This window comes from Gambusia affinis, linkage group LG11, assembly GCF_019740435.1.
Source record: "Gambusia affinis linkage group LG11, SWU_Gaff_1.0, whole genome shotgun sequence".
Classification (NCBI taxonomy): Eukaryota; Metazoa; Chordata; class Actinopteri; order Cyprinodontiformes; family Poeciliidae; genus Gambusia; species Gambusia affinis.
The window spans coordinates 14,242,991-14,256,738 of record NC_057878.1 but is presented as its reverse complement, the minus strand read 5'-3'; the positions used below and the strand labels follow the sequence as shown (position 1 = coordinate 14,256,738).

Below are 13,748 nucleotides of genomic sequence, written 5' to 3'. Positions count from 1 at the left end.
AAAAATTCAAAACACAAAATTTAACAGGTTTCATTTATTAAGGAAATAAACAAACAACCATCCAAACTCTGTATGAGAAGTTACTTTCTGGAAATGAATTTGCAGGAATTAGCTCTGTTCAAATGCGAAAATTGTGTCAACAAAGTTCACCAATTAACACATTTCTTCTCATTTTTTTTAAAGCACCGCAACAACTAATTAAAATTTCACAGAGGGTCATGTGGCAAACTATTTTCAAACAATGTGGAATTTTTACACTTGTGTGGAATTAGCAAGCAGCTCAACGAGTGTTATTAATTAGGGTGGATTTATTTTGGACAGGTTTTTGTGCTGATTACCTGCAGATTTAACTCTCCTAACTTCCCGGAGGGTAATGAGTATTTTAAAGAAGTCGACTGGAGCAACTCTTCTTAAAATGCAGTGAGAAGAGGAAATACAGCCTTATAGAAAGAGAGAAAAGTAAGGCTTCTCAGAGACACGGAGTTCTTTAAAGCAAACGATCTCCCACCAGGGCAATATTCAGCTGAACTGAGCCCCACCACACAGTAATTTGCCTCTGATTCCTAATCTTTGTAAAAAGAATGCAAAGCTAAATGCCTTGCACAAATTCGCCCAATTGTGGCATTTCTTCAGGCACATTATAGACCAGAGTGATTAGAGAACTTAAAATGCAAAAGCATCCCTTGAAACTAAATGCATTTAGAATCCCATTAAATATGGAATTGTGTCTGTGGGCCAACACTAAATTTGAAATATCTTTCCCTGCCACATTTTTCCCCCCTCTTATGTTTCTTGTTTGCAGCTAACATCCTTCACTCTCTCTGCGAATGTGTTTGAGGCTGTGAATAATTTGCCAGTAACTTTAATGGAAGTAGCTCTGCCCGGCGTAATTATATGACATTAATCACAAAATGTGGACATTTGTTGTGACTCATGATTCCGACAGTTGATTGCTTTTACTGTGAATAAATATAGTTATAAATTGCTACCTGCGATAAGATGTAAATGGGGAGCCATTAATGTAAAATGTAACCTGACTTCCTAGCCTTTCGCTGCTGTCTTCTTCCTCTAGAGGAGGTGACCTTGAGTTCAGATATTGGAATAAAATTACATTCTGGTAGATGGGTGAAAATCTCAGATATCTAGCTGAAATGTGTTATAATGAGTTGGAAATTCAATATTTCACAAAAAATATATATTTTATGTTTTCTCTGAGCAAAGTAATTATGCACTATATGTAAATGAAGCCATGGCAAATTAGGAATTCTGCACACCACAGTGAAAGCAACCATCTGCTAAATAACCCTTTTCAACCATAAACATTTACTTATCATAAATTCACATTAACTCCTCCGTGTCCCAGTTGAAACAAATGCTGCATTGTAGTATCATAATCCATCTTCCAAAACAGCCATTTGACCTGCTTTAATGCGATCGAAAGACAACCCGCCCACGCTGAATCTACAATCACCTTCATACTCATTAAGGAGAACTTCAGCCTGCAGAGCATGCGACTCTACACCATGTTAAAAGAGGCAATAACTGTGCAGCTGCAATTTCAATAAACAATGCTTCATAGTTTTCGGCTGCTTTCATTGCTCCATGAAATTACTTAATCTTACATACATCAAAGAGCTGCAGGCATGTTTTAGGAATAAAGGTAAATGCAATTTGAAAATGATGTTGGGATCAACCAGACATTCAGTAGAGAGCTTATATTTTCCATCTGACGTAGAAACCCAAAAAATACTTTGAGGGAGTAGTGTCCAGTTAATGAAGACATGATGGATGGATGGATGGATGGATGGATGGATGGATGGATAGATGGATGGATGGATGGATGGATGGATGGATGGATGGATGGATGGATGGATGGATGGATAGATGGATGGATTTTCTTTAATATTATTTTGCACCAATGTGATAAAACGTCTGTTAAAGAGTAACTAAACCTATATCTATTGCTTACCACAGCCCCCATTGTTTATTCACATTTCTAGGCAATTATCCCAACATCCAGGCTCATCATTATTGGCATAACCTTTAACAAACAAGAGTTCCCATGCAGTGCTTCAATCTGAACAAGCTGTGGTCTATGTAACCACCTAATGAATTAGAATGAAAAAGGAGGAACAGATAGTTAGATGTAAATAGTCAAGAGATGAATTGTTCTCAGTCTCTTCCAGATGCTGAGTGAAAGATGAGTTTCTCCCCATGCTTCTCAGAGATCCTCTACTTGCTGCGGGAGCAGAATAAAGAGGTGTAAAAACATAATTATTCTGCAAAAACCTAATCCAATAAGGTGCACAGGGGACCTGACAGAACATCTTAAAAGAACAAACTTCCATGCACACATGCTCGATGGAAACTAAATCAGATCCCCGAGAGAAAATCGAAAGATTTGTTCTCTTGATTACTGCCAAAATTCAGTTTGCACAGCCAGTTTCTGATACCACATTTTGAACGAGAGTTGACAGGCATGTTTGCCAACACTTTACTGAGTCAATAGCACAGGGTTATTCTTCTGCAAATTCAACACTGGTGAACCTCATGATACTCTGCTGGAAAAGGCTTTGACTGAAGGCTGGAGTCTTTGGAGGACGTCTGAGGCTGCAGATTGCAGGTGGAGTGCTGTAGTGTTCAACCTGAGCGGTTGAAAATGTGAGCAGAGTACAGTGAAATGTCAATCCGACTGATGGATATGAACGCTGTTGAAATAACAGGGTCTTGACTGAAGACCGTGTGCATTAATATACCACTTTCATTTGATCCTTTTCAGCTGCACAGTTATCGGTGAGGTCGGACACTGAAGTTGAGTGATAAGGCCTATCACTCATCTGACACTCCATATTCATCCCAAAGCTGATGGAAGGGAGGGTGTGAGAGATTTCTGCAGGTTAGAGCTCCTTAATGTGAAATTAAAAAAAAAATAAAATAATAAAAAAAGCTTTTTTAATGCTTTGCAGTTTGCCATCCTGAAAATGGAAAATCTCCACTAAATATATCAACGGGTTTTTAATCACTTTGTTGTTCAAACTGGATGCAAACAGCTCACTCTATCAGGGACACAAAGATCCTGCTTCTGAAACTAAAAAGCTGAGGAAATCAGGGAAAAAAAAAATACATAAAAACCTTTTTGTGTGGTTCTCCACACATTTTGTCACAAACTTTAATGTATTTTATATGATGGAGCAACACAAAGAGGTGCATTATTGTGAAAAAGGGGAATAATTGAAGGTTTTTAAAATAATTTACAAATAAAAAAACAACTGTGTGAAGTCCACTTGTATTCAGCTTCTTTCATACTGTGCAAAATCACATTTTGCAGCAATTACAGCATCATGTTTTTCCCCATGTATCTATAGCTGGTTTACGCATCTATTGTCATCAAATTGGGTTGGGAAGCATCTTTACAAACTAATTTTCGTATCTTGCCACAGATTTCTAGAGTGATTTAAGTCTGGACTTTGACTGGGTCATTCTAATAAAATAACATTCTTCGATGTAAACTATTTCAGAATAGCTCGGGCTGTTTAGGGTCTTTTTCAACTTCTAAAAGTTATTTTTCCCCCCCAGAATTGGCTCTTGTATGTAGCCTCCAAAAAACTCTGACCATCATCTATATCTCTGCAAAAGAAAAGCATTCCCACAGGATGAGTCTGCCATCACTGAGTTTCACAGTTGCTATGGTGTGTTCAGGTGATGTATCATGTCAAGAGATCCTCATAAGTCATTTTATCCAAGTCCAAATAAAGACTTTGATGAGCAAGTGTAAGTCAAGAGTGGAATATTTTGTTCCCAGTCAGAGTCAAGTCTCTGATGACTAAAATAAACATTTTCTCATCCAGAATCTCAACAAAATCACTGCAGTTTGTGGTTCTAATGAGACAAAATATAGAAAGGTTCACATGCTCATTTGAGGCCTTGCACTTGTGCAGCATTTTGAAACCCAGAAGAATGCAATACCCAGATTAAATGTTTGAAAGACTAAAGGCTGTTTATTCCCAAAATATTCTGCAAGAAGCTGAGCCAATCAAAATAAGACTAAGGCAGGACAAGAAAGGGAACAAACGGATACTAAGAAGAACCAACTATTTAGGGGTGCTAATGAATACCACATTGCAAGTATAATTAGAAACAGGATCAGGTGCACAAGAAGAGCAGAAAACAAGACTGACTGAATCAAATCTTGGCACATACTGAGTGATTAGAATAACTTCATAGTAAAGAAAATAAGAAGAAAGACACAATATAAAACACAAACAATCAAAGGTAAAAACAAATGCATAATATTTACAAATATATATATATATAAACTTAAAAAGGTGTAGTGTATTTTTCAGTCCACACTCATAATACGTTTGTAGACTTGTTTGGTATAGAGCATTAAATGACAATATCTATGTTAGTATGGATATCCAAACCAACCCAGATAATTATACCTGAATTCATTCAGCAGCATCAGTTGCAACTTGATTGTCAGGAGACATTTTCTGGCAGATTTGTCCCTTGAGGAATATGTTATTGTCAAGATAACTAAGAGCTCGCTCAGCTCCCCAAGAACAATTAATAGTCCCTGGAGTGCACACATATTAATATACAAAATGCACACATCCATATTTACATGCAGCCTCATCAGACAATAAAACCTACATCAAAGGAAAGGGGAAATAACTTCTGCTAAATAAATCGCTCACACTTTAATTGCTGCAGAAAGCAATAAATAAAGTGGCAGTGTTTGTTCAAGGCGTACAAAGAAATGGAAAAGGCACTCCTCAGATGGGAATCATACTGAACACACCCTCAAATTATTGTCAGAAGGTCTTTTTCATGGGCAATGATAGACCATCTGTCAGATATGGCACAGTAATAGAGGACTTATATTGAAGACTCAAATCAGTGGCATAAAATCAGTAATCCTCTAATGAAGTCCAAGGTCAGTTCACAAAAATCCAATCCAAGCTGAAGTATCCAAAACAGAAGCAAGTCCAAAATACAAGCAGGGTCAAAAAAAAAAAAAAAATCACTGAAAGACAACGTTATGATAAAGGGTGAAATGCTTGACACAAGGGATGAAGACAGCGTGACAAATGAAAGCCACATGGGGCGAGACATAAATAAATAAATAAAAATTTAAAAATCAAAGGAAGTTAATGAGACCCAGGTGGATAACATTAGGGTGGAGCAGATGGTGGTTATGGGAAAGAATCTCAAGAAGTTGTTTGAAGCTAAAGGAAGAAATTAATCCACAAATGAAACAGAAAGTTCAAAAGCCATACAAATTGTGTCAGTGTCTGCTAAATTTCAGCAAAGTCATAGTTTTTGCTATGATTGTGTAAGCCATGAAATGTTTTATCTTATTTTTTTTATTATTTGAATTACTGCTTTGTACCTGCATACAAACTGTAAGCACAACTAAATGACTTCTACTTATAAACATACTATTGGAAAATTGTTGGAAAATTGTAATGAACAGCGCAAAAATATCTAAGGTAAATCGCGAAATTAGCATGATTAAGGAAAAATTATTTCATTTGTAATTTGGAAAACGATGGTTTGTCTAAAATTATAATTCTTTGTTTCAGCAGTCATCAGTTGCGGGGTTTAATATGTGACGGACAGATCCCACAGTTCAAGAAAGGACATGCTATTACTATTGACAAGCAAAAGTAGAAAGATGAACTCTACTAATTCTGCAGGGTTCCCTTCATCATTCTTGCGTTTAAGATTGTATTACTTTCCATTGAAAGTTGTTTTCCTTCCACATAACTTTTCATACCTATGCGTGGATACAGCTGAACTCCCAGCTTTTTTCCAACAGCCAAAGTCCTCCTGCTTTGTTGTGAAGCGTGTCAATAATTACTTGGCAGTAACACTTTCATATCATTGGGTACTCACTTGTATATATGTTTTTATAAAATAAATTTTTTATTGGTCTGACGCAGCACATTGATACTTAATTAAGCCTCATATCAGTTTCATTTTTTTATGAATAACCTAAATTAAATTACTTTTCAATTCTGATTTATTTATTCTGTTAATACAACAGAATAAGTAAAAAAAAAATGCATTTTCCATACCATCATCTTTGTACCCTTTTTTTTTCTGTTGTGCAAAGAAAGAATAAAGAGCTCGGAACATATTTTTTTTTATTATTCACCCTGTGTGGATGTATTTTTAATTCTAAAGCGAGGGATTGGTCACACTTGGTCTCATTAGCATGAGGAGCCGTATAAACCCCGCCACTGCAGAATTTGGAGCTGTGTTGAAGGCGAGGCTGCGAGCATATCTGGCTGACTGGCTGACTGCGCGCACTGAAGGACTAACTTTCACTTTCAGCACAGTTCAGTTCGTAAAAGCGGGGCGCTGCATGGAGAGCTCGCTCCAGATGTGAACCGCACACAATGAGGCTACTCAGCGACGGGAAGACCTCTGCAAAGATGATTGTAACTTATTGGCACCGGTGGATTGTGGTCGTCTTTTTTCATCTTTCTTTATTCGCCTCTCGGACTGAGTCTGAGGGAAATACAGTGAGGTACCAGACCAGAGAGGAGGACGCACCGGGCACTGTCATCGGGAACCTGGCCAAGGACATGTCCTTGAGTGTGTCCCACTCCTCCAAGATCAATTTCAGGATGATGAAACAATTTAACGACTCCTTTATCCGGGTGAGAGAAAGCGACGGGCAACTCAGTGTCGGGGAGCGAATCGACAGGGAGCGAATCTGCAGGCACACTCCACAGTGTCTGATTACTTTTGACGTGGTTAATTTCTCCAAAGACCGCTACAAGCTGATCCATGTCGAGGTGGAAATAAGGGACGTCAATGACAACTCTCCGGAGTTTCCAAACAGGGAATCTTTGGTGGAGATCTCAGAGAACGCAGCGCTGGGGTCCCGGATCCCTCTGGACCCCGCTGTGGATGCTGATGTCGGGTCAAATTACATACAAAGCTATCAGATTTCTGTGAACAGTCACTTCACCATAGATGTGCTCCAAAGAGCGGATGGGGTTAAATATGCGGAGCTGATCCTGATGAAAGAGCTTGACAGGGAGACTCAGCCCTCATATAACATAGAGTTGGTGGCAAAAGACGGAGGAAGCCCCTACAGATCCGGGTCAACTAAGATAACTGTGAGAGTGACTGACTTTAACGACAACAGTCCAGTTTTTGACCAGAACAGCTTCTCAGTCAGCCTCCCAGAGGACGCGCCGGTTGGCACCGTGATCCTGGACCTGAACGCAGTGGATGCTGACGAGGGTCTGAACGGGGAGGTGGTCTACGGGTTCGGGAAGCAGGTTTCTCACGAGATCCGCGAACTTTTCCAAGTGGATAACAAATCGGGCCGCGTGACCCTCAGAAGTCCCGTGGACTTCGAGGACAAAAGCACCTACGAGCTGGACGTGCAGGCCATCGATCTGGGCGCAAATCCGATCCCGTCCGTGTGCAAAATCATAATCCACGTCACGGACGTGAACGATAATGCCCCAGAGATCAGCATCACCCCGATGACCTCCATCGCAACGGGTGTTGCGTACATTAGCGAGGCGGCAGAAAAAGACAGCCTGGTGGCGCTCATCAGCACCCTGGACAGAGACTCTGGCGTTAACAGCCAAGTTCACTGCACTTTGTATGGCCACGATCACTTCAAACTCCGGCAGGCCCACGAGGATAGTTACATGATAGTCACAGCTGCCTCTCTGGACAGAGAGAGGATCAGTGAGTATAACCTAACAGTCATGGCTGAGGATTTCGGGTCACCCCCGTTGAGAAAAATCACCCAGTTCACCATCAGGCTGAGCGATGAGAACGATAACGCACCCCACTTTGCGAGGGCCGTTTATGAGGTGTCAGTGGTGGAAAACAACGCCCCAGGCGCCTACATCACTACGGCGGAGGCCAGCGACGTGGATCTGGGTAACAACGGAAAGATCACCTACAGGCTTGTGGACAGTGTCATCATGGGGTCCCCTGTGAACACCTTTGTGTCTCTCAACTCCGTGTCTGGCTCCATATATGCGCTGAGGAGCTTCAATTATGAAGTGATGAAACAGCTGGATGTACATATTCAGGCTAGCGATGGGGGGTCGCCCCAATTGCAGAGCACGGCCATCATCAGGTTAAAAATAGTTGATCAAAATGACAACCAGCCTTATATTGTGGAGCCTCCACTCTACAAGGGGTCGGCTGAAATTTTCCTACCCAGAGATGCACCTCCAGGTTACTTGGTGACTCAGATCAGGGCCAGTGATGCTGATGAGGGCATTAATGCACAGCTGTCCTTTAAGATTACAGATGGGGGGCACTTAGGTTTCTCCATCAACAAAGACACTGGAAAGGTGCTAGTGAATCGAAAGCTCACGTATGACCTCACAGACAGTGTTAAAGTCACGGTGGCGGTCAGTGACAATGGGTCCCCCCCTATGACGTCCACAGCCATGATTATTTTCAGTTTCATAGAAGGCACCCCACCCAGCCAGCCTTCCTCGGCTCAAAATAGCAACGAGGAGCTCTTCGAGTGGGACATGTCCATCGCCATAATCATTGTCCTGGCTGGAAGCTGCTCTGTTCTCCTGCTGGCTATCATTCTCATTGCAACCATCTGTAGCCGCAGGAAAAAGGAGACAAGCGAGGGGGTTTATGAAGAGAAAGCAGAAACGCCTGATGTGGAGAAAGCTGAAAGTAGTCGTATGGATTCATTGATCGTCAATCACAAAGGCAAAGCATTTGATGCCCACCCATTTCCAGAGGGTCTGCCTCTGGCCAGCAGCAACACAACAGAGACCAGCAGTGAGGACAGCAGGCAGACAACAGGAATCTTTGAGCCGAACACAAGGCCAATGGAAGCCAAGTTAAAGGTAAGCAGATTGCCCCCCCTACATTTAAAAATTATCTCCTTTATCTATTTGAGCTTTCTATTTTAAAATAAATGTGTTTGACATCTTTACAGGGTTATTCCACACTGCCAGGGTATGGCAAAGAAACTGTGAGGCCTATAACAATATGGAAAGGCAACTCGTTCACTACTATCTCAGCGAGGGACCCCCAGATTAGCGGGAAAGACAGTGGGAAAGGGGACAGCGACTTCAATGACAGCGACTCTGACATCAGTGCAGACGTCCACAAAAAGGAATCACCACCAATGAACAGTGAGTGTCAGAGATAATCAAGGAATAAATTAATCAACCCACCACATCTAACTTGTATATTCATCAGTACTCAAGAGTTGTTATGATTGATTCAGATACAAACTAAATTTCAATTGATTACCCTGGGTTCTCCTGTCCTCAAACATTCAGAAGATCCATCCGTTATTTGCTGTGTTTTTCCCTCCTCAGGTCTCTGGGCGTGCACCAGTGAATGCAAAGTGCTAGGACACTCGGACCGCTGCTGGAGCCCATCAGCCACTAGGCCTAATACAAGCTTGGCCTGCGGACCTCACCTGTCGACGTTCTCCAAGACTGCCACGCTTCCCCGGGATGCCAGGAGGGAAAACTATTACCCTCCCCATATCCCTAAAACCAGTGGTCTGCAGAGCGTGTATGAAAAGGTCCAACATCAGGAGTTCGATTACATCCTTGTCGGTCCACCTACACCAGCCAGGATACAGGAAACGGATGAAATATCCATCCCTGAATACACGAACTCTTAAAAGGACATGAAACGTGTCTAACATTGTAATTAAAAGACATTTAGTCTTTGTACTGTACAGATCTTTAATCCAAATTGACTCCATGTTGGATTGTTGACGTGTTCAATAGCGTGTCGTGTGTGTCCTTTGGCTCATATATGACTGTTCATTGTATCATGTGTAATATGCAAGATTTTTTAACGATAATATATTTTTCATAATGATTCAATGTAAAGAGGAGTTTTATTATGACTTTTTAAAAGCATGTGTTACTATTTAAGGGCATGACTTTTAGACATTTAGGCCGAAAAATGGCCTCTCTGCTGTGGAAAACAATCAGCCATGTTTGTGGTAGATTTTATCATGATGTTGCACAATAAAGAGTTAAAATCAACACTGTTTTGTTGTTCAATAGCAATCGAAATGTAAAAAATAAATTGGGAGTTGTTTATGGTAATACAACCTCAATTAACTGCCTGTTTGCAGTTTATTTGCCTCAAAGGCTTGTGAGCTGCAGTAAATATAATGTAGTTCTAAACTGATAGTGAGCGAAAACCAATCTCCTTGTCTCCTCGATGTGCACAATGTGGCTTGTCTGCCGCTCCAATTTGCATGCAAATATGGCACTGCTGCTCAAATTCTCCCACAATTGCATATTTTTCAAAGGTCAAAGAAATCACCTTGTGTGATTGCCTCCAAGCTTACCAATTATCCAAAAAATGTAATTTAATCTGTTCCTAAGCAACCGGAGCGCAGCACATTTGAATCCTTTTCTTCTTTTTTTTTTTTTTTTGCTTTTAGGTTATGATAAAGACCGAGAAAACTTGACCGTAAAACTTGAAATCAGAAAGTTCATAATTAAGCAAATATTATGTCTCTCTTTCCTTCTTGTGTGTAACGTATTCAGAGTGTGTACCATCTTCAGCCTGCTGTCTGAATAAATAAACATAAGAATAATAATATTTACAAGTTTGACTACAGGTATAGTGCCAGTTTTCCTTCCTGCTGACATTTTGGCAAACAACTTAAGGAAATATGCAGCAAGCACATAAAAAATGTATGACAAGGTAGAGCTTTTCACTTCTGCCTTTGTGCATAAATTCCACATACTGAATCGCATTTTAACACAAATCTAAGTAGATTAATTTCCACGCATGTGAGACAAGATTACTAGTCAGTACCTTGCAGAAGTATTAATACCCTTGAAGTTTTTGACATTTTGTCATGAAAGAAAGACAAATTTTGATGTGTTTTATTGGGCATTAATGAGGTAGATCAACACAAAGTAGAGCATATTTGTAAGGTAGGAAAATTATGTGGTTTTTTGTTGTTGTTGTTGTTTTTTGTAAATCAGAAATTTGAAAATTTGTTTAGACCATTTACAGTAATACTCATATTTGAAATCCTGTCTGACCAGTTGCTTATTTAGGCAATTTAATGTGTGCACTTTAATCTCAGTAGAAATACAGTTTGGAAGTTGTTGTGGATCATTAGCAAACAAACAACATCAAAGAGAGTTGATTTTGGATTTTTAGGAAAATTATGAGTGCATTGAACACCCTATGCAATATGGGAAAAGAACTGGATGAGGTGGAATATGGACGTGTTTTTCTGGCTTGTATTGGAAATACCTCAGTGATCCTGCCTACCAGGACCACTTGAGGATCCTGTATTTCTTGAAGAAGCTCTGGTCCTTTATTCTTTGCAGCATGGTGTTGCATTTCTTCAGAGGCTGTTCTAGAGAGTTTAATCTTATCTTTAGCCATCTGTTGGGGAAGCAGCATCGGAGCCAGTGACTTAAATAAAGCCAAACAAAGAAGAGCAGCCCTGTTTTGTGGACGGAACAGAGACAACATGGCATTTTATTCATCCACTGAAAAGAAGGATTGTTTTCTGTAAACCTATGAAGTTAACCTATACTGACAAGATTAGGTGTCATTTTAATGCTTCTCAGGGCATTAATCAGAGAGTTAGCCAATAGCAGACGGTAACTCTGGAGGAGCTGGAGATTTTCAGACACAAATCTGTTGTAAGTACAATTGGTCAAACGCTCTACAAATATGGTAGTGGATTCATGATGTGGGAATGTTTTCTTCAGCAGAAACTATGAAACTGGGCAGAGTGGTGAGACAGACGGATGAAGCTAACCATGCAAAAATCCTGAAAAAATAATTTGTACTCAAAAAGATGTGCAAGTATAATTGAACTGAAATTCTCTTTGGTGACAGTATGCTGAATCCTTGATGTACAAAGAAGAATTATTGCGGGCCCATCCTTGCAGCTGTCAGTCTCTACAATCCTCACTTTGTTTAACAAGCTTCACAGTTGTGTACAGTCCTGCTGTTTACACATTTCTTTACTTTTTGTGAATATTCTGTTGTTATGTTGAAATGCACAAGCTGTCATTTTGTTAAATTATCCCACTCAATTCCACATTTCTCTTTAACATTGAATGCTATTTTTAAGAAGTGTACAGTATGATTGATATATATATATATATATATAAATAAATATGAATATTTTTTTTTTCTATTTTCTTCAATGCTTCTTTGTATTTCTTTTTTCTTTTTCTTAGTTTGGTACCAGACGTTTGGCTACTTGTTGCTTTGGGGAAACCTCAGGACCCAAGTAACATTCTGATGAAGAATTTTGCAATTTTATATTAACCTTACATCATTCACACATACCTGTCGGAAAGCCTTCTGGCGGATAACCCAACTTCCATAAAGAGAAGCAACCAGAGAGGGAATTACAGAGGCACAAGAGAGGGATTATGGAAAAAGTGCAGAATTCAGCTGGTGGATCCTGCTGTGCTGCGGTAAGACAAGCTCGGATTTTTGATCAAAACCATTACTGACATCTTTAACGTGTTTGTTAAGCTGTCAAAGTTATAAAGTCTTAAGTTTTACTCAGCAGTGTTAGTCTTGCCTCAGTCATTGTTCAGCATTTGCTGTGTGTGTGTGTGTGTGTGTGTGTGTGTGTGTGTGTGCGTTGGTATATGTGATTTAGCAGGACATTTCGTCAGAATACACACCACACTAGAAGGACATTTTGAATTAGCAGGACAGGAGCGGTGTCCTGCTAAAACAGAGAAAAATCTAAAAACGTAGAAAGGTTTCTATTGGTCTATTAACCCCAAAAATGCAAAAAAAACGAGATGTCCGCTTAATACACATAAACCTGATTTTGTGTATAATCTGTGTATCACCACAGTGCCCCCTATGGCAGGTTTGTGTAATAGCAGGACCTCATGAATATTCACACAAGGTCTTAATCTGATTGGTTGTTTACCGGAAGGTCCTGCTAATTATTACAGTGTCCTTCTAATTCACGTCTTGCAATTTACACTGGGGATGAGTTGGCAATATGATTACTCTGTGCTATAAGATACAGAAATGAATATATATTTTGGTCAAATATTGTTTATTTAAAATATTATGACTAATAAATGTGTGACATAAGTGCATGGATTAAAAGAAATATAAACCATAAGAGAGCCATTTTTCACCAAACTATTTATACACTCCACTGCTAACATTTTGTTGATTCTGGCTTGCTCTGCATCCATAGAACCAGAACCAAGCATTTTGAAGCAGAATTTAGCTTCAATGCACCACAAATCTTGAATAAAGCTTGAAAACAGCTGAAACAATGAATTCCTTTAAATCAAGGCAAAAACACAACTATTTACAATTGTTTCTGAATCTTAATCAAAGGTACATGTATCATTATATTTGATGTATATGATTTTAATTTTGATTTTACTTTGAATTTAATTTCTTTGTTTTTTCTTTCTTAAGGTGAATGCACACCATGTTCTAAATTATTATGCAAATTGGATTTAACTGTTATAAAGATTACATTTTTTGTTGTGCTATTAAATTTATAGATGGTATTGTGTGTCAGGGCTCTTTTAATCACTATAATTAATTTCGGATTAGTTTGTCTGGTGAGCTTAATTAAAGGAAATCTACTTAAGAAGGATGTTCCACATTATTAAGCAGGCCACAGCTTTCAAACAATATGGGAAAGAGAAAGGATCTCTTTGCTGACCAAAATCATCAGATAGTGTAGTGCTATATGACAAGATATGAAAACATCAAATATTTTAACTGAA

General features: G+C 39.4%; 1 protein-coding gene across 1 annotated transcript; it reads left to right on the top strand.

Moving 5' to 3' along the window:
* Positions 1 to 6,262: 6,262 nt before the first annotated feature.
* si:ch211-199f5.1 (protocadherin-8) lies at positions 6,263 to 10,025 on the top strand. The gene is made up of 3 exons (XM_044132257.1): positions 6,263 to 8,858; positions 8,951 to 9,149; positions 9,339 to 10,025. Exons 1-3 carry the CDS (start codon positions 6,405 to 6,407, stop codon positions 9,650 to 9,652), a joined length of 2,967 nt encoding a protein of 988 aa, XP_043988192.1. The 5' UTR covers positions 6,263 to 6,404; the 3' UTR covers positions 9,653 to 10,025.
* The last annotated feature ends 3,723 nt before the right edge of the window (positions 10,026 to 13,748 follow it).

Coding starts and splice junctions, on each gene's coding strand:
- si:ch211-199f5.1 (XM_044132257.1), top strand. CDS start 6,405: ATGAGGCTACTCAGCGACGGGAAGACCTCTGCAAAGATGATTGTAACT. Junction 8,859..8,950: donor CAATGGAAGCCAAGTTAAAG/GTAAGCAGATTG, acceptor ACATCTTTACAG/GGTTATTCCACACTGCCAGG. Junction 9,150..9,338: donor GGAATCACCACCAATGAACA/GTGAGTGTCAGA, acceptor TTCCCTCCTCAG/GTCTCTGGGCGTGCACCAGT.